This window comes from Macaca fascicularis, chromosome X (genome assembly GCF_037993035.2).
Source record: "Macaca fascicularis isolate 582-1 chromosome X, T2T-MFA8v1.1".
NCBI lineage: Eukaryota > Metazoa > Chordata > Mammalia > Primates > Cercopithecidae > Macaca > Macaca fascicularis.
In genome coordinates this window covers 114,131,362-114,149,273 of record NC_088395.1, presented here as the reverse complement: position 1 = coordinate 114,149,273, position 17,912 = coordinate 114,131,362, and the positions used below count along the sequence as shown (strand labels likewise).

General features: G+C 46.4%; 1 protein-coding gene across 2 annotated transcripts in view; it reads right to left on the bottom strand.

Moving 5' to 3' along the window:
* The window catches only part of FRMPD3 (FERM and PDZ domain containing 3), a 78,280-nt gene that overhangs the window by 23,120 nt on the left and 37,248 nt on the right, over positions 1-17,912 (bottom strand). For both annotated transcript variants that reach the window (XM_015444293.4, XM_015444294.4), the window contains 3 exons: positions 17,595-17,684; positions 15,728-15,907; positions 4,554-4,698 (listed from right to left, as the gene is read on the bottom strand). In XM_015444293.4, the coding sequence (XP_015299779.3) occupies positions 4,554-4,698; positions 15,728-15,907; positions 17,595-17,684 (415 nt within the window). The remainder of the gene's footprint in view (positions 1-4,553; positions 4,699-15,727; positions 15,908-17,594; positions 17,685-17,912) is intronic.

The window sequence follows — 17,912 nt, the reverse complement described above, 5'->3', positions numbered from 1 at the left end:
ACCATGGAATACTATGCAGCCATAAAAAAGGATGAGTTTGTGTCCTTTGTAGGGACATGGATGCAGCTGGAAACCATCATTCTTAGCAAACTATCACAAGAGCAGAGGCTGGATTCTAAGGGTGGCGGATAGTGACCCCTCTCAAACAGAGGCTGGATTCTAAGGGTGGCTTCCCTCCCTGCAAGATGGAAACATCTGTAAGCATAGACTGTCAAGGCCAGGTAATGCCCTGTCCACCACTTGGTACTATGACTTCCAGATCAGAAGACAAAATGCGCCTGGAGAATCCCAAATCTCCTCCTGGCAGAAGATTAGAAGTGCCAGTAATGCCAGGTGCAGCTGGCTGATGGTTCAGGACAGTATGCCTCCCAGACTGCAAATATGGTGTAAATTGCTCATCAGCTTTCCCCAAGGGGATTGCCCTAGTCTATCCCTCTGTACTCAGTCACTCAGAAGACTCACTAGAAAAAAAATGCTTGCAAAGAACAGGACGGTGATTCAACTGGAGTTGTGTTTGAAAATATATGCAGCTTGGAATACTATGCAGCCATAAAAAAGGATGAGTTCATGTCCTTTGTAGGGACATGGATGCAGCTGGAAACCATCAGTCTCAGCCAACTATCACAAGAACAGAAAACCAAACACCACATGTTCTCACTCATAGGTGGGAATTGAACAATGAGAACACTTGGGTACAGGAAGGGGAGCATCACACACTGGGGCCTGTCATGGGATGGGGGGAGGGGGGAGGGATAGCATTAGGAGATATACCTAATGTAAATGACGAGTTAATGGGTACAGCACACCAACATGGCACATGTACGCATATGTAACAAACCTGCACATTGTGCACGTGTACCCTAGAACTTAAAGTATAATAAAAAAAGAAAATATATGCAGAGATATATATATATATATAAACATACGGTCTGTGTGACATTGACTCACCTAGCATTCTAGTACTTGGCCCTGCTCTATTCTATAGTCCAATAATCACTGGTCATAATGACGACCTCGAGGCCTTGCAAGAACCTCATGCTCTTTCTGAATCATCCAAAAAAAGTCTACTATGTTCAGTCTTACTTTAGTACTCTGTACATGTTGCTGGGTTTTAACTACATGAAAATTGGTAAGCCACTCGAGGGATATATAGTAACCATTAACCAAAATGTTCAATTCACCCGACCAAACTGTTTTCTAACCATGGTAGAAAATGTAGAGTGAGTTCCTCCAACTGAGGCCCTAACAGGGGCCCTCAAAGCCTTTTTCTCCTGGATTCCCCCAGGATACAGAGAGCTCAGGGCTGCAGAAAGATGGTAGCTGCCTTTGGATTGCCCACCACCTCATTAGAGATAGAAAACTGGCATTTTTCTAGACCTTTCTCTAAGCTCAGAGCCTTTCTGGGCCCTCAAACCCAGGCACTGCTCTGTTGTATCTGTTGAATCTCTCATATATAAAAGCAAAGGTACTTATGTTATTGACCTTATCCTTTTAATCATCTATCAGTATTTCCCCTCTATTAGATTGCAAGCTATGTGAGGGCAAGGACCATAAGGACCATGTCTGTTATTCATGGCTGCATCTTCTGCACCTGGCACATGATGAGTGCTTGATTTGTTAAGTGAATAAGTATAGTACCTTTGGTGAAGCTACTGATAAAGCCCAAGAGGGAGTCCCTTCCCTACCATGTCCCCATTCTCCTTTTTTTCTGAGACTTGAAGGAAGATGATGTTTTCACTTTCCCAGTGGCTGGTCTAACTTCATCCTTTAGGCCCAATAGGTTGGGCCCTGAGTTGGACTTGGCTGACAGCCAGCAGCTGATGTGGGACAAGAATAGAGCTGGCCAGACCTCTTCCTCCCTTTCCTGAAAAACCAGGACCTAAGTGGGCTGTGGCTTTGGACCCTGGGGGAAAAGTCCAGATAAGGTTGGGAGGATACCTATTCCCTATTGGCCTTTGTTAAGGAACAATAGTTGGCATTGGGGCTTCTGTTCTGGGATGAAAGTAAGGCCTGGTGTAGGAAACTGATTTCAATTTTGGACCTTGGTCCTAAAAGTCTACAATATCAGGAACTGATAATCCTTCACTGTAACCTGAGCTGAGGTCTCCTCAGTTGTGCCCTTCCCTTCTTAGAGGTAGTAAGACAAAATGTGCACACCAAGTCCTAGAACTTTGCTGGGGCAGTGGCAGCTCAGCGAACTCAAGTAGAGCCGTGAGGATCACTCCGCCCCACTCCACCCACCAAGAGCACCTAACAGTTCAAAAAACTAAGAAACGGGGTCCAAGATTTAAACCATGTACCTAGTGATATGATGCCTAGTTCAAGTTCTCATGTTTCTGGCCAGAAGAGATGGGGAAGGAAGAGCAGAACTTTTTGTAGGTCTCTGCCCCTGAGCTGATTATTTCTACCCAAAAGGGAGAAGTACCGCAAAAACAGACACATCACAGTGCTCCATCTGGCTCCTGCATGGACACAGAGGCCCTGTGCTGGAGGCAACCTGAGCCCCCATCATTCTACAGGCCCAAGGCGGTTCTCAGAAGTCAGGAAAGTGGTTGGGGGTGGGGTGTTTTAAAGCCATGCCTAGCCCATAGACAATGTAAGAAAACAGATTTGCCTTTGGAAAAGCAACATGGAATGTTGGAATGTGTTCAGTGAGGCTGCGGGAACATACGAAGCACATATCCCTCTACTTGGTGCCACTATCCCCACAGCGAGAGGAATACTTGGGGTCAGCATTGGCTAGGGTACTGATGGGATGACAAAAAACTGTTAGGTAGGGTGGGACTACAGAGCCATCTCCAGTGCCTTCTGAAAGTGCATTCCTTCCGAATAATCTTCACTGTCACATTTGGTCTTTGGCTGGGTTCCAGGTTCTTCACTTTATCTTCCCTTTTCCTTTTCTCCCTCTCTAGCCTACTCCGTAGGAGGTATAGTTTACTTGGATGTGATTAGAGAGAGGAAGACCAGAAGTGACAGTGATAATGCTAATGCTGGCTTTCCATCATTCGGCCATCTGTAGGTTTGCTAGTGTGGCCGCCTCTTCAGTGTTGTTCACCTGGAGACTTGCAGCAACTCAGCCCCCTGGTTTCTTACTATCCTAAGTCAGCTCCTTTGCTTTTCTATGTGGAATCTCCTTCATATGTCTTAGGGCCACCTATCCTTTCCCAAATCTGTGTTTGATGGATTGCCATTTAGTTCCTGTGGACAAGGTCATGAGGCACATCATGATGATTGTGATGAAGAGACAAGAGGTGAGAAGATGTGTATGGGTGAGGGGTGTCCACAGCCTTCTAGGTCTGGGCCATCCATCAGGAGTGTGTTTCTGCTCTCAAACACCTCGATGGAGATCTGATCTGACTACTGCTTGTTTGTTTGTTAGTTTTTGAGGGGGAGTTTTGCTCTGTCGCCCAGGCTGAAGTACAATGGCGGGATCTCGGCTCACTGCAACCTCTGCCTCCTGGGTTCAAGCGATTCTCCTGTCTCAGCCTCCCGAGTAGCTGGGATTACAGGGACCCACCACCACACCTGGCTTTTTTTCTTTTTCTTTTTTTTTTTTTTGAGACAGTCTCACTCTGTCACCCAGATTGGAGTGCAGTGGCATGATCTCGGCTCACTACAACCTCTGCCTCCTGGATTCAAGCGATTCTCCTGCCTCAGCCTCCCAAACAGCTGGGACTATAGGTCCACACCACCATACCCAGCTAATTTTTGTATTTTTAGTAGAGACGGGGTTTCACCATGTTGGCCAGATTGGTCTCAAACTCCTGACCTCAGGTGATTCGCCCACCTCAGCCTCCCAAAGTGCTGGGATTACTGGTGTGAGCCACCATGCCTGGCCTATTTTTTTTTTTTTTTTTTTTTAGTAGAGACAGGGTTTCACCTTGTTAGCCAAGCTGGTCTCAAACTCCTGACCTCAAGTGATCTGCCCGTCTTGGCTTCCCGAAGTGTGATCTGACTACTCAGAAAACCACAGCCTTGAAGAAAGAAATAGTCAAGCAGCAAGGGCAAGTGGGTTGAGAGTATTCAGCATGTGAGAAGGGCAAAGTCTCAGCTTCACTCATTATTTCTGGGTGCTGGGGTGGAGAAGCACTTACTGCATCTACATGAGCCTTAGGTCTAATATGTGAAGTATCTGTTCTTTGAGCCACCTCCTTTTCATCAGACCTTTATATTCATTTTCACCTCCACTTCAACTGAGCCAGCACACCTGTAAATTTCCTCTAGATCTCCACACCGCTAAAGCTTTGCCTTAGATCCAATGCAACCATTTAATTGGCTCTATTTATCATGTTTGATATTTTAATAATACATTCATTGGTTGACTCAATCACAATGTTGTCACAGGTATCCTTTGTGGAACAGGTACATGTGAAGGCCAGCTGTCTTTCCCATTGGGCTGTGCCAGCTAGGATACAGTGCTACAGTTTTGGCTCCTGGCAAATCAGGCACTGTTGGCACGGGGTGAGCACTAAGGCAGAGAAACTCTTCCCTCCATGTCTCCAGGGTCCAAAGGGCCTCTGGCACAGCAAAAACCAACCGAGGTTGAGCCCTACCTGCCTTGATCATTGGAGGTGGAAGTGGCTGGCTGGCAGGCCTGGAGAAGACCATCTTCCTGGAATCCAGCAAGAGGCGGCAGTAACCCGCGATCAGGCAGGCAAAGTTGGTGGCTTCAGGCCACTCCATCAACAGCACCAGAGGCTGCAGAAGAGAAGGGAAGAAACATGAAGACACGGGAAGGAGGGAGGCAGATGCATTTCCAGAGGCATGGTAGCTAGGAAAAGATGACTTGCATAATTAAAGGAACTATACTTTCTGAACCAAAAATTGAGGCACAGGGCTTGACAAATAGTTTCTTCTGATTTGAGAATTTCTTTGTAATAACCTCTTACCCAAGTATCAAAATTAAATCAACCTTTATACATTTAATGAACTACCTTTACTGAAAAGGACTAAAATTATATAACCTCATGTGACTGCTATGTAGCTGTATTTGTGTTTGCCAGGGCTCAGCAGATGTACAGGCCAGCTGGGAGAGCGGGGGTAAAGTTGGGAATCTAGGTTAGACTTCAGAATGGCCTAGATCCCCCCTCGATTCTAAGTCCCTTGGGTGCAAGAGTTATGTCTTGCTCATCTTCACATGCCCCCTGTAACACCCAGAACACCTCCCTGGACATAAAGGAATCTCTGTGGAATCAAGTCGTAACTCTGCCTTTAGGGCCAAAGTCTTTCCGGCCTGCTGTTCTGCTCAGAGCATCATGCTCGGCCGGGTGCGGTGTCTCATGCCTGTAATCCCAGCACTTTGGGATGCTGAGGCGGGAGGATCATCTGAGGTCAGGGGTTCGAGACCAGCCTGGCCAACGTGGTGAAACCCCATCTCTACTAAAAATACAAAAATTAGCCCGTGCCTGTAATCCCAGCTACTCCAGAGGCTGCGGCAGGAGAACCGTTTGAATCAGGGAGGTGGAGGTTGCAGTGAGCCAAGATGGTGCCACTGCACTCCAACCTGGGTGACAGAGTGAGACTTTGTCTAAAAAAAAAAAAAGCATCATGCTCTATCCCTCTTCCTTTATTTCCCTGTGTCTTTGAGATGTTGTTAATTGGTGCTTATTAAAAGAACTCCTTGGTCAAATATGTTTGTGATATTGGGTTAAAAAACACTATGCAGATAGTTTTACTATGAGAATTCATAAGACCCTTTAATATATCGTTGTGCACTGGGAAACCTCAAAAGAAAAGCTTTAATATTCTAAGTTTTCTGAATTTATTAGACCACAATGATCTATTTTTATAGAACATCTCATGGTAACAAGGTTGTTGTTGTTGTTAACCCACCTTGGGAAATACTAGCATACATTGTTGACTTCTGTTCCTAACTCTAAATCAGTCAGATTAGTCCTGGGGTTAACTGGTTAACTGCTTCAGAGACCAGGCAATGCTATTCAGGAAAATCAGCACTATTTCAAGAAAACCTCCTAGTATCTGTACTATAATTTTAACTGTGGCTTGATCAAGTTTGAGCCAGACTGAAGTCAGCCTTGGGAACATTCTCCTTGGAATAGGGCAGTAGTTTCCGGATAAAGATCACTGAAGACTGGCTAAAGAGGGAGCCATGGGGCTGTGGGTCACCCAGACCAGGCATTAAGAAATATGAGAATTAGGCAGAAGAAATGAGGCCCCTCTCTGACCAATGAGGAGGCTACTGCAACAGAGGTCAGGGCCTCCACTAGAGTGGTGGCTGGTCCAGTGAAAAGGAAGGGACATTATGAAGACCTGATAGAACTTGATCACCAACTAGATTAGCCTTCCTTGGCTAAATCACCATTACCTGGGGCACAATTCTGATTCCAAACCAGCTCAGCTGTTAGCTAAAGTTGCAGTGGTTTTCTTTTTCCCAGGATTCCAACACAGAGCCTGAGCTGAATATTTTGTAGTTCATATAGGTCAGGGGTCAACACACATTTTCTACAAAGGGCTAGAGAGTAAATATTTTAGGCACTGTGGGCCATGCGGGCTCTGTCACAACAACTCAGCCATTGTACATAGTGTGGAAATAGCCACAGATAATCTGTAAATTAAATAAATAGGCATGACTGTGTTCTAATAGAACTTTATTTACAGAAACAGGCAATGAGTCAGATGTGGCTCATGGGCCATAGTTAGCCACCTGATCTAGAAGTGAAACTTCTTTCTTGCCTTTTTTTTTTTTTTTTTTTTTTTTAAATAGAGACAGGGTGTCACTATGTTGCCCAGGTTGGTCTTGAACTCCTGGGCTCAAGTGATCCTCCTTGGCCTCCCAAAATTCTGGGATTTACAGGCATGAGCCACAGCGCCCACTGAAGTAAAACTTCTTTACAGCTAGAAACAATTGTATTCATTCATCACACATCTCAAGTTATTACATTTGCTAACAGCAATCACCTTCTTTGGAAATTCTTCTCTTGGCTTCTGTTTCTGTGAGCTGTGTTCTGGTTCTGTAATCTGACCATTTTCATCTCTCTCTTCGGCTGGCTCTTCATGTGCAACCTCCTCGCCCTAGCTATATCCTAGGCTCAGTGTACAACCCTCAATTCTTCTCCATCAGGGTGTCTGCTTTAACCTCTATGCTGGCGATTCAAAAATCAACATGCCCAGTCTACTCCCTTGAATTCTTTTCCTATCGCAGAAATCATATAGCCCTATGTCTATACTACACAGTCTTGTGTTGGATCAAATACTAACTTGAATTCTTTCATAGTTGTTGTACATTCAATTACAATGCATGCCACAATAAGGCATTTGGACTCTGCCCCAACTTTAAGGCAACAAGTTAGTGATGCTCCTATGGAGTTCATGCAATACCATTGGGAGGAAAAAGGAACAGTTTGTACCCTGAGGAGCAACAGCTTTTTTTTTTCCAGTGAGAAAGGGGCCAGAGATAGGTATTACTTTTTAGTCATTATTAGGAAGGGGTAGAGGGGACATTCATACCTCCAGTTAATGAATGCTTCTCAGTCACAACAGAATAGCCAAACTTGCATACAACAAAATAAAGACAAAAAAGTATGGAAAGGAAATGAACTTGGGGGGCAGGGAGTCAGATACCCCTTCTTGCTGTCTTGCTGCCACTGCAACCCTGCCACTGATGGCAGAAGGATATACAGATACTGAGATTTGAGTGTAAACGGTGGCTACCACCATTACCACGAGGGCCCAAGACTCACTAGGCTTGCCTCAGGGGTATGCACATCACAGCCATCCCTACTGCCACTGCTTCATTTCAGGACCTTATCATCTTCCTGCCAGATCAAAACCCCTCAAGGTATGTGTGAGTGGGTGGCCCGTGTGCTGAGATACTGAGCCTCTCGGCTTCTCAGCCCTATTGCCTCTGGCCACAAGCTGCCTCATCTGGTATATATGTATGCCTCATTTGTTTGTATGTTTTGTCATATGAATTGTGACATTTCTCATGATATGGAAAAGGTTGGGACACACTAACCCAAGAACCTCCAATAACTTCCTGACTGGCCTTCCTCCCTCTAGTTTCTACCCACTTGAATCCACTTCACCTCCAAATTGCTGCCTGAAGATTCTTTTCTACTTTATTATTATTAGTAGTAGTAGTAGTAGTAGAAGAAGAAACGTGGTCTTACTATGTTTACCAGGCTGGTCTCGAACTCCTGGCCTCAAGTGATCCTCCCACCTCAGCCTCCCAAAGTGCTGAGATTACAGGCATGAGACACCATGTTTGGCCCTGAATGACCCTGAAGACTCTTTCTTTTTGTTTTTGTTTTTGAGACGGAGTCTCACTCTGATGCCCACACTAGAGTGCAATGGCAGAATCTTGGCTCACTGCAGCCTCTGCCTCCTGGGCTCAAGCAATTCTCCTGTCTCAGCCTCCCAAGTAGCTGGGATTACAGGTGTGTGCCATCACACCTGACTAATTTTTGTATTTTTAGCAGAGACGGGGTTTCACCATGTTGGCCAGGCTAGTCTCGAACTCTTGACTTTCAGTGATCCACCCGCCTCAGCCTCCCAAAGTCTGAAGGCTCTTTCTAAAGCACAAGTCTCATTGTCATTTAAAATCTTCAATACCTCATTACCTGTAGAAAATCCAACTGCCTTACAATGGCATACAAAGCCCTTCAGGACCTGCACCCAACCTCCATCTCCAACCATATCTGCATTAACTCCACTGGCGCTCCCCTCCCATCACTGTCGCTCACCTTATACTCCAGCAATTACAAAGTATTTACAGTTCCTCATGTTCCTTCACATCTTCATGCCTTAACCTATGCTGTTCCCTCTGGCTGAAATGCTCCTGTACCCTGCTTTGTCCACCCAACAAGCTGCCATAAACTGGCTCGATGCCTCCTGGAGAACATGACAAAGTGAAAGATGCATCCATGCATTCCAGAACCAAGCCAACCTAGTTCCTGCCCTCATGGAGCTTACAATCGAGCAGGAAATAAGACATAACCCAAATCAAATAACCATGCAAATAAATATGATTGTGAGGTGTGATAAGCACTTTGAGGAAAACGTATAGAGAGCTACCCAAACGTAGAATGTCCTGGAGTGTTACGTGGGTGGGTAAGTGTGAATGTGTGTGTGTGTGACTAATTTAGTTTCAGAAACTGGAGACAGCTTTGAGAAAATAGCATTGGCTGACAAATATAATGTGAGACCATTTGACCAAAGTAGAGGCTGAATGGCTGGCTGACTAATGAGCTGGCCGGCTGCAGGGCAGTCTGACTCACTCATGCCCTGGTTGACAAGCCAGCTCAGGACAGACAAAATGCCTAACAGCCTCACATTCTTACTGCTGAGCTACCTGGCTGGCTTGTTGGCTGGTTAATGGACAGAATTACTGACTGGAGGCTGGGAGAATGGCTGATTGACTTCATTGACCACTTCGGTTTCCCCTCTTACCCCCAATATAGCCCAGTGCCAGTAATAAAACAGCACGAAAGAAAAATCCTGTACACAGAGAGGGCCAAGCACATCCCCAGCTGGCTCAGCACAGCACAGCTCATCAGGAGCCTCTCCTTGGCATCCCCAGACAGCCAACTTGGCCCCAGCATGGGCCAAATGCAGCTCGCAGTAAAAGGAACACAGACACACTTTTTGCCAACAGAAAAATGAAATTTTTGCCAACAGGTAAAAATGAAATCAAAAGCAGGCAAACAAAAAGGTTGGACAGATTCCTTAGAAACCTTCAAAAACAATTTTTTATTTTAGATGGGATTTTAATGATCATGACGTGTAATGTAATGCTTGTCCCTACAGACAGCAATAGAGAAATAAAGCTCAAACATGAGAATAGGAGACATGCTGGGCCACAAGATATCCCTTGGGACATTCCTTTGATGATTTCTTTTTCCACCTTATGTGCTTCTGTGGTAATGGGGTATGGTAATGGCCCAGGTATGCCTCAGTCCCGGGCTGCCATCTCTTGAAGAAAGATATTTGAATACTACCTCATGTTTGCTCCACTAAGAGCAAGTAAGCTGAGTGAAAACTAATTAATATGCCCAGGACATCTTCAAATGTAGCATGAGGAAAGGAGAATGGAGTTGGAGGCATGAGCCAGCCAGGAGAAGGTACAGCAGGGATTCATTTGACATGCTCCAGCCACATCTCCTTCCCAGGGTGCCCTGTGAGCTATCAGGCACTTAGCGCTCTGAGATGCCAACTAGGAAAAGGATTTTCCCTGGGGTAGCCTTCACTCACTCTAGCATCCCTGAAAACAGGAAAAGGATGGAATCCAGAGGCCTGGAGGGGAAGGGTAAAAGATGATGGTCTAGAGACCCAAGGGATCAGTATATTTGGTTCTTGCCTCCACAGCCCTAGGAAAGGCTAAATGGGCACAGCCAGCCAATTTGGCAGCAAGGCAGAATATCACTTAAGGTAGTGGTTCTCAGGCCAGATACAAATTAGAATCACCTGGAAGTGGTAAAGACCTGTATACCCCTGGGCCCCAACCCCCCAGAGTTCTGATTTTAAATGGTCTGGGAGGAAGAGTCTGGGCATCCAGTGGTTTTTAAATCTCTACATATGATTCTAATGTGCAGTCAGGGCTGAGAACTACTTTGAATGGATCATCTTAATTTCACCAGACCCTTACAGAATATTACTAGACCAGAGTGGCCTATCTAGGGGGAAATGGGCCAAGTCTGATTTCTAACTTCCATGTCCCCTGTTAAGGATGTTCAGACAGTCCTTCTTCAGTGTATCCTATGCAGTTGTGTGCTGGTAAACATTTCACAACCAGTTCTTTCTTTCCTTTCCTTTCTTTCCTTTTCTTCCCTCCCTCCCTCCCTCCCTCCCTCCCTCCTTCCTTCCTTCCTTCCCTTCCTTTCTCTCTCTTTCTTCCTTTCCTTTCCTCTCCCTCTTCCTTCCTTCCTTCCTTCCTTCCTTCCTTCCTTCCTTCCTTCCTTCCTTCCTTCCTTCCTTCCCCTCCCCTCCCCTCCCCTCCCCTCCCCTCCCCTCCCCTCTCCTTTCCTTTCCTTTCCTTTCCTTTCCTTTTTTTTGACTGGATCTTGCTCTGTCACCCAAGCTGGAGTACACTGGCATGATCACGGCTCACTGCAACCTCTGCCTCCCAGGCTCAAGCCATCCTCCCACCTCAACCTCCTGAGTAGCTGGGATTACAGGCGCAAGCCACCATGCCCACCTTATTTTGTATTTTTAGTAGAGATGGGGTTTCGCCATGTTTGCCAAGATGGTCTGGAACTACTGGCCTCAAACAATCCACCCCTCTCAGCCTCCCAAAGTGCTGGATTACAGGCATGAGCCACTGCGCCCAGCCCACAGCCAGTTCTTTCAAGTAGTAATTTGTAGCATTGGCCAATTTCCCTGATGTACATACACCCACCATGGCTGCTTTCAAACTATCAACATGATGGCACTGAACAAAGAGATGGGGAGAGATGTGCCCAGCTGGCTCTGATGCACTGTGTGAGCCAGCTCCAGCACACCACTGGCTCAGTGGGTAGATTCTTACTGAGCCCAGGGAAGCCATTCTCTAGTAAGAAGCTTCCCAATTCCTTCCCAGAGCCACCTCTCACTAAACACAAATATTGCTGATATATAGCACCTCTAATAAGCTTTCCTTAATGCCCCCAGCCAGAATTTTGTCCTCCCCTGTACTCCCCTAACATGCTCTTGGTAGCTCTCCTATGGCACTTCCTTCTGTGTGTCATGTATTTGTGCATTTTTTTTTTTTTGAGATGGAGTCACACTCTGTCGCCCAGGCTGTAGTGCAGTGGCACAATCTCGGCTCACTCCAACCTCCACCTCCTGGGTTCAAGCGATTCTCCTGCCTCAGCCTCCAGAGTAGCTGGGATTACAGGTGTGTGCCATGACACATGGCTAATTTTTGTATTTTTAGTAGAGATAGAGTTTTGCCATGTTGGCCAGGCTGGTCTCGAACTCCTGACCTCAGGTGATCCACCCACCTCAGCCTCCCAAAGTGCTGGGATTACAGGCATTAGCCACCGTGCCTGGCCATATTTGTGCATGTCTATCCTACAAGCTAGGTAAGCTTCTTGAAGGCAAGGAGCCATGGTGTTCTCTCTTTCTTTTTCATTTTTGTGGAGAACGGGATCTCGCTATATTGCCCAGGCAGGTCTTGAACTCCTGGGCTCAAGTTATTCTCCCACTTCTGCCTTCCTAAGTTCTGGGACTACAGGCATGAGCCACTGCACCCAGCAAGCCATGTATTTTTCTCTTTTAATTTTTTTTTTAATTTTTTTGAGACGGAGTCTCACTCTGTCCCCCAGGCTGGGATGCAGTGGCATGATCTTGGCTCACTGCAATCTCTGCCTCCCAGGTTCAAGCAATTCTCCTGCCTCAGCCTCCCAAGTAGCTGGGATTACAGGTGTGTGCCACCAAGCCCAGCTGATATATATATATATATATATTTTTTTTTCATTTTTAGTGGAGATTTAGTGGAGACAGGGTTTCACCATGTTGGCAAGGTTGGTTTCGAACTCCTGACCTCAAGTAATCTGCCTCCCTTGGCCTCCCAAAGTGCTGGGATTACAGGCATAAGCGACCGTGCCCAGCCTCTTTATTAAAAAAAAAAAAAAAAAAAGAAAAAAAAAATTCTGTGTTTAGCATGCTTCCCAACAACAGCAAGTTCATACTAAATGACAGTCAAATCTAAACCTTGATCTTTTTTTCTCCCTCAATCTTCCCTTTCTCCTTTCACCACAATACCATCCATTTTGCTTCTGCTGGGCACATAGTACCATTCTTCAGAGTATTTGTGACCCATGAAGTAGGCAGAAGGGCTATGAATAATAAGACATGTGCATTGTCTGTGCAAGAGTGGTATGCAGGGGAGAATATGCACCCACATCTTACTGATTTCGCATGTTTCACATCTCCTCTTTTTTTCTCATTACCACTGCTGTCCCTCCAGCACAGGCCCTTGTTCCTTCACTCCTGGACTAGTGCCATGATCCCCTCCTCACTGCCCTAGCTCCACATTAGCTTTGCTCTCACCCATCTTACACCCTGGTCCAAATCAACTTTCATTTAATCACCCCTCTGCTCAAAGACCTACTGTGGATTCTCACTGTTCTACCACATTGAATCTAAATTCCACAGACTGGCCTTTGAGGCTTTTAACCAACTTGTTCTGCTCACCCCCAATCTCTGCAATCTCTTTTCTCGTTATTCTCCTCTCCAGCCAAGCAACTATGCTTATCGACCTGCACATATGGCTTGCTTATTTCTGTGCTTGCTCCTTGCCTTTGAACACATCCCACTTCTCTCTGCTAATTCATGCCTATCACTTCAAGATCCAGCTTAAAACACCCTCTTGTGGGAAGTCAGATCTAGTTAACTCCTTCCTGTTCTTTTGTTCCATATTCCAGATCACACTTGTCTGCAACATTTACTTCATATTACTTTTTCTTTACTGATGTTTTGCTTTTGAAAAAATAACAGGTCTCATTCATTGAGTACTTACTGTGTGCCAGGCAGTGTGCTAAGACATTTTATGTACATTTTTGCATTTAATACAATGGGCCAGGTGCAGTGGCTCATGCCTGTAATCCCAGCACTTTGGGAGGCCGACTTGGGAGGACTGCTTGAGCCCACGGGTTCAAGACCAGCCTGGGCAACATAGCAAGACCCCCATGTCTAAAATTAAAAATAACAATAATAATCCTGACAAAAACATTTTGAGATAGGCATTCCATTTTGCAGTTGAGGGAATCAGGATTCAGAGAGGTTAAGACACTTTCTGAAGGTCACACAGCTAGGAAGTAGTAGAGCTGGGATTTGAGCCTTGTCTGATTCCAGAGCTCTATACATGTTCTGATGTTGTGCTTTTAAGGCAGGTCGTGTGTCTTTGTGAATCTAGTCTCTCCCCATGACAATGTAGCCTCTCTAGGGCAGCATTCATTCCCACAACTGTGGCTGGATCACTCCTAGAAATAAGCATAGTGCTCCTCACTCAGGCAACACCCACTGATCCCCTGTTCAGCCTGTTTCCTCCCAGAGCTCTGGTAATATAGGTCTCAAGCCTGTGCATTCTCAAAGTGGTTGCATTACACAATCACCTAGGAAACTGAAAAAAAAAAAAAAAATCCTGATGCCTGGGCTTCACCCATGACCAATGAAATCATAATTTCTGAGAGTAGGACCCAGGCATCTGGTTTTTTCTCAAAGCACTTAAGGAAATTCTATTGTGTAGTCAATGTTGAGAATCACTCAAAACATAGAAGACTCAGTTGGAAAGCTGTGTCTCTATTTTAAACCTCTTTTATTTCTCAGGAAGCCACATCTCCCCTGCATGCCTTGTCTTCCCTGCCCCCTTCTCTGCCAGTCCATTTGGCTTTTTACCCAACAACATCTGAGGAGGGCAGCAACCATTGGTTGAGGAGGTAGCCACAAGCCAATTAAACATCGGCTCCAAGCCAGTTCCTAAACCAATGGGAATCCTGTGAATCACAGGTGGAAAAATTAACATATTAAAGCTTTCTGGGTTTCACAAAGACAAAAATGAAGCAAATAATTTTCTGTTTTAGAAACAGCAAACACTCCACCTCTTAATCTGCTACCAATATCTCCCCCTGGGAAATCATTTAAGAAAGGAAAGTTGCAACTCCTCTAGAGCTTCCGCCAGCTGGCAGGCAGGCCTGCCCCCCACCCACAGTGGTCACTGGTATTCAAACAGGAGTGCTGTGGAGGGGGTGGCTGACCAAGACTGCCAGACTTTGCACAGGCGACAGCTGCTTGCCAGTCCGAAGGAGCGGATCTATGGGAATAAATCTAAGGTTCTGGAAGGGCTGGACTCTGGGGGTGAAATAAGGACAAGACTCTGCATGTTCCCCTTCTTCCCAGGCCCCCTCTGTTCTGTTCACATGCTTAGACAACCGCTCTTCAATGACTCAAGGTGCATGTGCCTATGGCAGGGCCCCCTAACTGGTGTGCACATGGAATGCGTAAAGATGGGCCAAGATATTCATTCCTATAGTTTCTGGGGCAGCCAGGCAGAACCTGGGGTGGACAGAGTCTCTGGGGCTGCTCCATTTACTCCAGTGTTCCACATGAATATAATTTTCTTTTCTTTTCTTTCTTTTCTTTTCTTTTTCTTTTCTTTTTTTTTTTTTTTGAGACAAGATCTCACTCTGTTGCCCAGGCTGGAGTGCAGTGGTGCAATCACGGCTCACTGCAGCCTTGACCTCTCTGGCCCAGGCAATCCTCCCACTTCAGTCCCCTGAGTAGCTGGGACCACAGGTGTGTGCTACCATGCCCAGCTAAGATTTGTATTTTTTTGTAGAGACAGAGTTTCACTATGTTGCCCAGGCTGGTCTCAAACTCCTTAGACTCAAGTTATCTGCCCACCTTGGTTGGCCTCCCAAAGCTTGGGATTATAGGCATGAGCCACCATGCCGGCCTGTGAATATAATTTTCTATGTGTGCTATGATATGAGAAAAATGAGAAGCAGTGGCCTGGGGGTAGCTCCAGGTTCTCCAGTTTCCCTGCCCTGTGCTGAAGAACTGTCTCCCTAGCATTCCTTAGTGCTGGCTGACCTTATTATTTGGTCAAAATGGCATGTCCCTGAGGGCTGAGAAGAGACAGAAAGATTAGCCCAAAGAGTCCCAGAGTTGAACCACTTCAGAATTACTGAACCTCACCTGACAGACTCAAATTCTCTTTCTCAAGTTTACTTCTTCCTCTACTCCCAAGGCCTGTTCCTGAACAGAAGGAGACCCTCAAAGCAGGGCTTACCTTGGCATCCATGATGCTGGTCTCCACCCGGGCCACACCCTGGTTCTCCCGGAACAGCTGGATCTTGCTGATCTTGCTGAACTCGGACAGCACAGTGGTGAGGTTGGTTTTGAGGTCAATAACATGGCTGATGCCATGACGGGGTCCCACCAGGAGAGTGGTGGCCGACTGCTTCTCATCCTGGTGCCCAAGAATGACAGGCAACGTTCACAGAAAGAAGGGTAGAGGAGGTGGGGAGAGGAGGCAGAAGGAGGAAATAGAAAACATGCATTGGACGCTGCTGGTAGGATCTGAAAATATCTGGGGTTTAGTGCCACAGTAGGACAACCTGGAGGGGAAAATGGTCTGGGACAGAAAATGGTTCCTGGGATAGAGCCCCAGATTATGGGTCCAAATGAACACCTTAGCCTCAGCAGCAGGTTGAGTAAAGTGCACAGGCAGAAGGGCTGGCTCTAGCAAAATCGTGAAGTAGGTGAGGTTTGTTTGGGGGCCTTTGGAGCACCCTCCCCTACCAAGCCCCAGGGACTTTCCATTTGTTGCTGCAGGCCATTTGAGGCCCGCACTCAGTGCTCTGCCTGAGAAGGCGGCATCCTGTGTCTGGTCTTTACCCTCCCCCCACCAACAGCCACTCAGACTTGCACTTCTCACCCAGGCCAAAAACTAAACTGGCACAGTAACTCTGCCTAAGGTGTTCAGGGTTGATTGGATACTTCATGGCAGCCTCCCTCCTTAAGCAGAGATTGACCTTTTAATAGGCACTCCAGCAGGTATGGCCAATAGAAATTTTAGCAGTGGTAGGTGGGTGGAAGAAAGATTTGACAGTGTATGAAGGAGGTGGGAGGGGACAGTGGGCTTTCAGTGTTCTTCAAATCCCAGTATGTAAATGGCTACCTCTCGGCCTGAAGGACTGGATTCCCTTAAGAGGTCTTGACAGACTCCTTGAAGCAATCAAGCCTGGGTCCTCTGGTGGCCCATTCCCTGGTATTGGCATCACCCTGAGGAACCTCTTGTGTCTGTCTATAGGCACTTTGATAAGTGACTTTCCACCGATGTGCCGCACTAGCTGATAGTGTGCTCCTGGGAGCAAGACAAGCACCTGGATCCAATCAGCAAGGTGATTTGAATTTCCTTTCACCAGGGTAAACTAGCCTGGGGCACAGTCTTAGGGTGGGACTAGCTGTGCCCTGCCCCAGAGTCTTGTTCCTGCAGCAAAGGTGCTGAGCAAGCAGGGGGAGAAGTAGAAGGACTCAGGAAACCTAGGATAGGGGACTGCAGGAGTATATGGAACAAAAATGAAATAGAGCAGGGGTTGCCTAACCATGGCCCATGGGCCAAATCCCACCCACCACCTATTTTTTATGGCCCAGGAGCTAACAATGGTTTTTAGGCTTTTTTAATGGTTGGGAAAAATAGCAGAAGAGGCCTGTTTTGTGACATGTGAAAAGTACATGAAATTCAAATTTTCGTGTCCATAAATAGTTACTGGCACATAGCCACACCCATTTGTTTATGCATTGTCTGTGGCTGCTTTCATAATCTGACAGCAGGGCTGAGTAGCTGCCACAGTTGCCAGTGCGGCCCGCCTGTAAAGCCTAAAATATTTACTATCTGGCCCTTTATGGAAAAAGTATGCTGAGCCCCCAAATCAAGGAAGAGGAACAAAAAAAGGTCATGGAGGGATACTCAAAACAAATATCTCTTCCCACTGTATCATTTTAGCAGAGGCAGGGCCAGGGAGGGGAGAGGCAGAAGGAGGAGGAAGAGGAAGGAAGGCCTTTAGAAATATTTGCCCCTCCTGCCCCCACACCCAAGGACAAGAGCCAGCAAAGGGCTCCCTCCCCACATCCCCCCATGCTGCCCCACTGACCAGGCCCACAGTGTTGAACAAAACGCCCGTGAAGGTAGGAAGTTCATTCAGAATTCGTAGATACTGGAGCTTTGCCTGAATTGCAGAACCCTGTGGAAAAACCCATCCAGAAATATGAGAAGCCTGAGGAGCACAGGAAAAGCAAACTCATGTTCTCAATGAGGAGTCTCAACATCCTAGGACAGGCACCAGTCAGCAAGTGACACTGTGGAGATGTGAAGACACCCTTCATAAAACAGCAGCAAGGTTCTAGTTTGGAGAGCTCTTCCCTCTAGTATCTCATCTCCCTTTCTAAAGTCTTGTCCTACCTCCTGATCT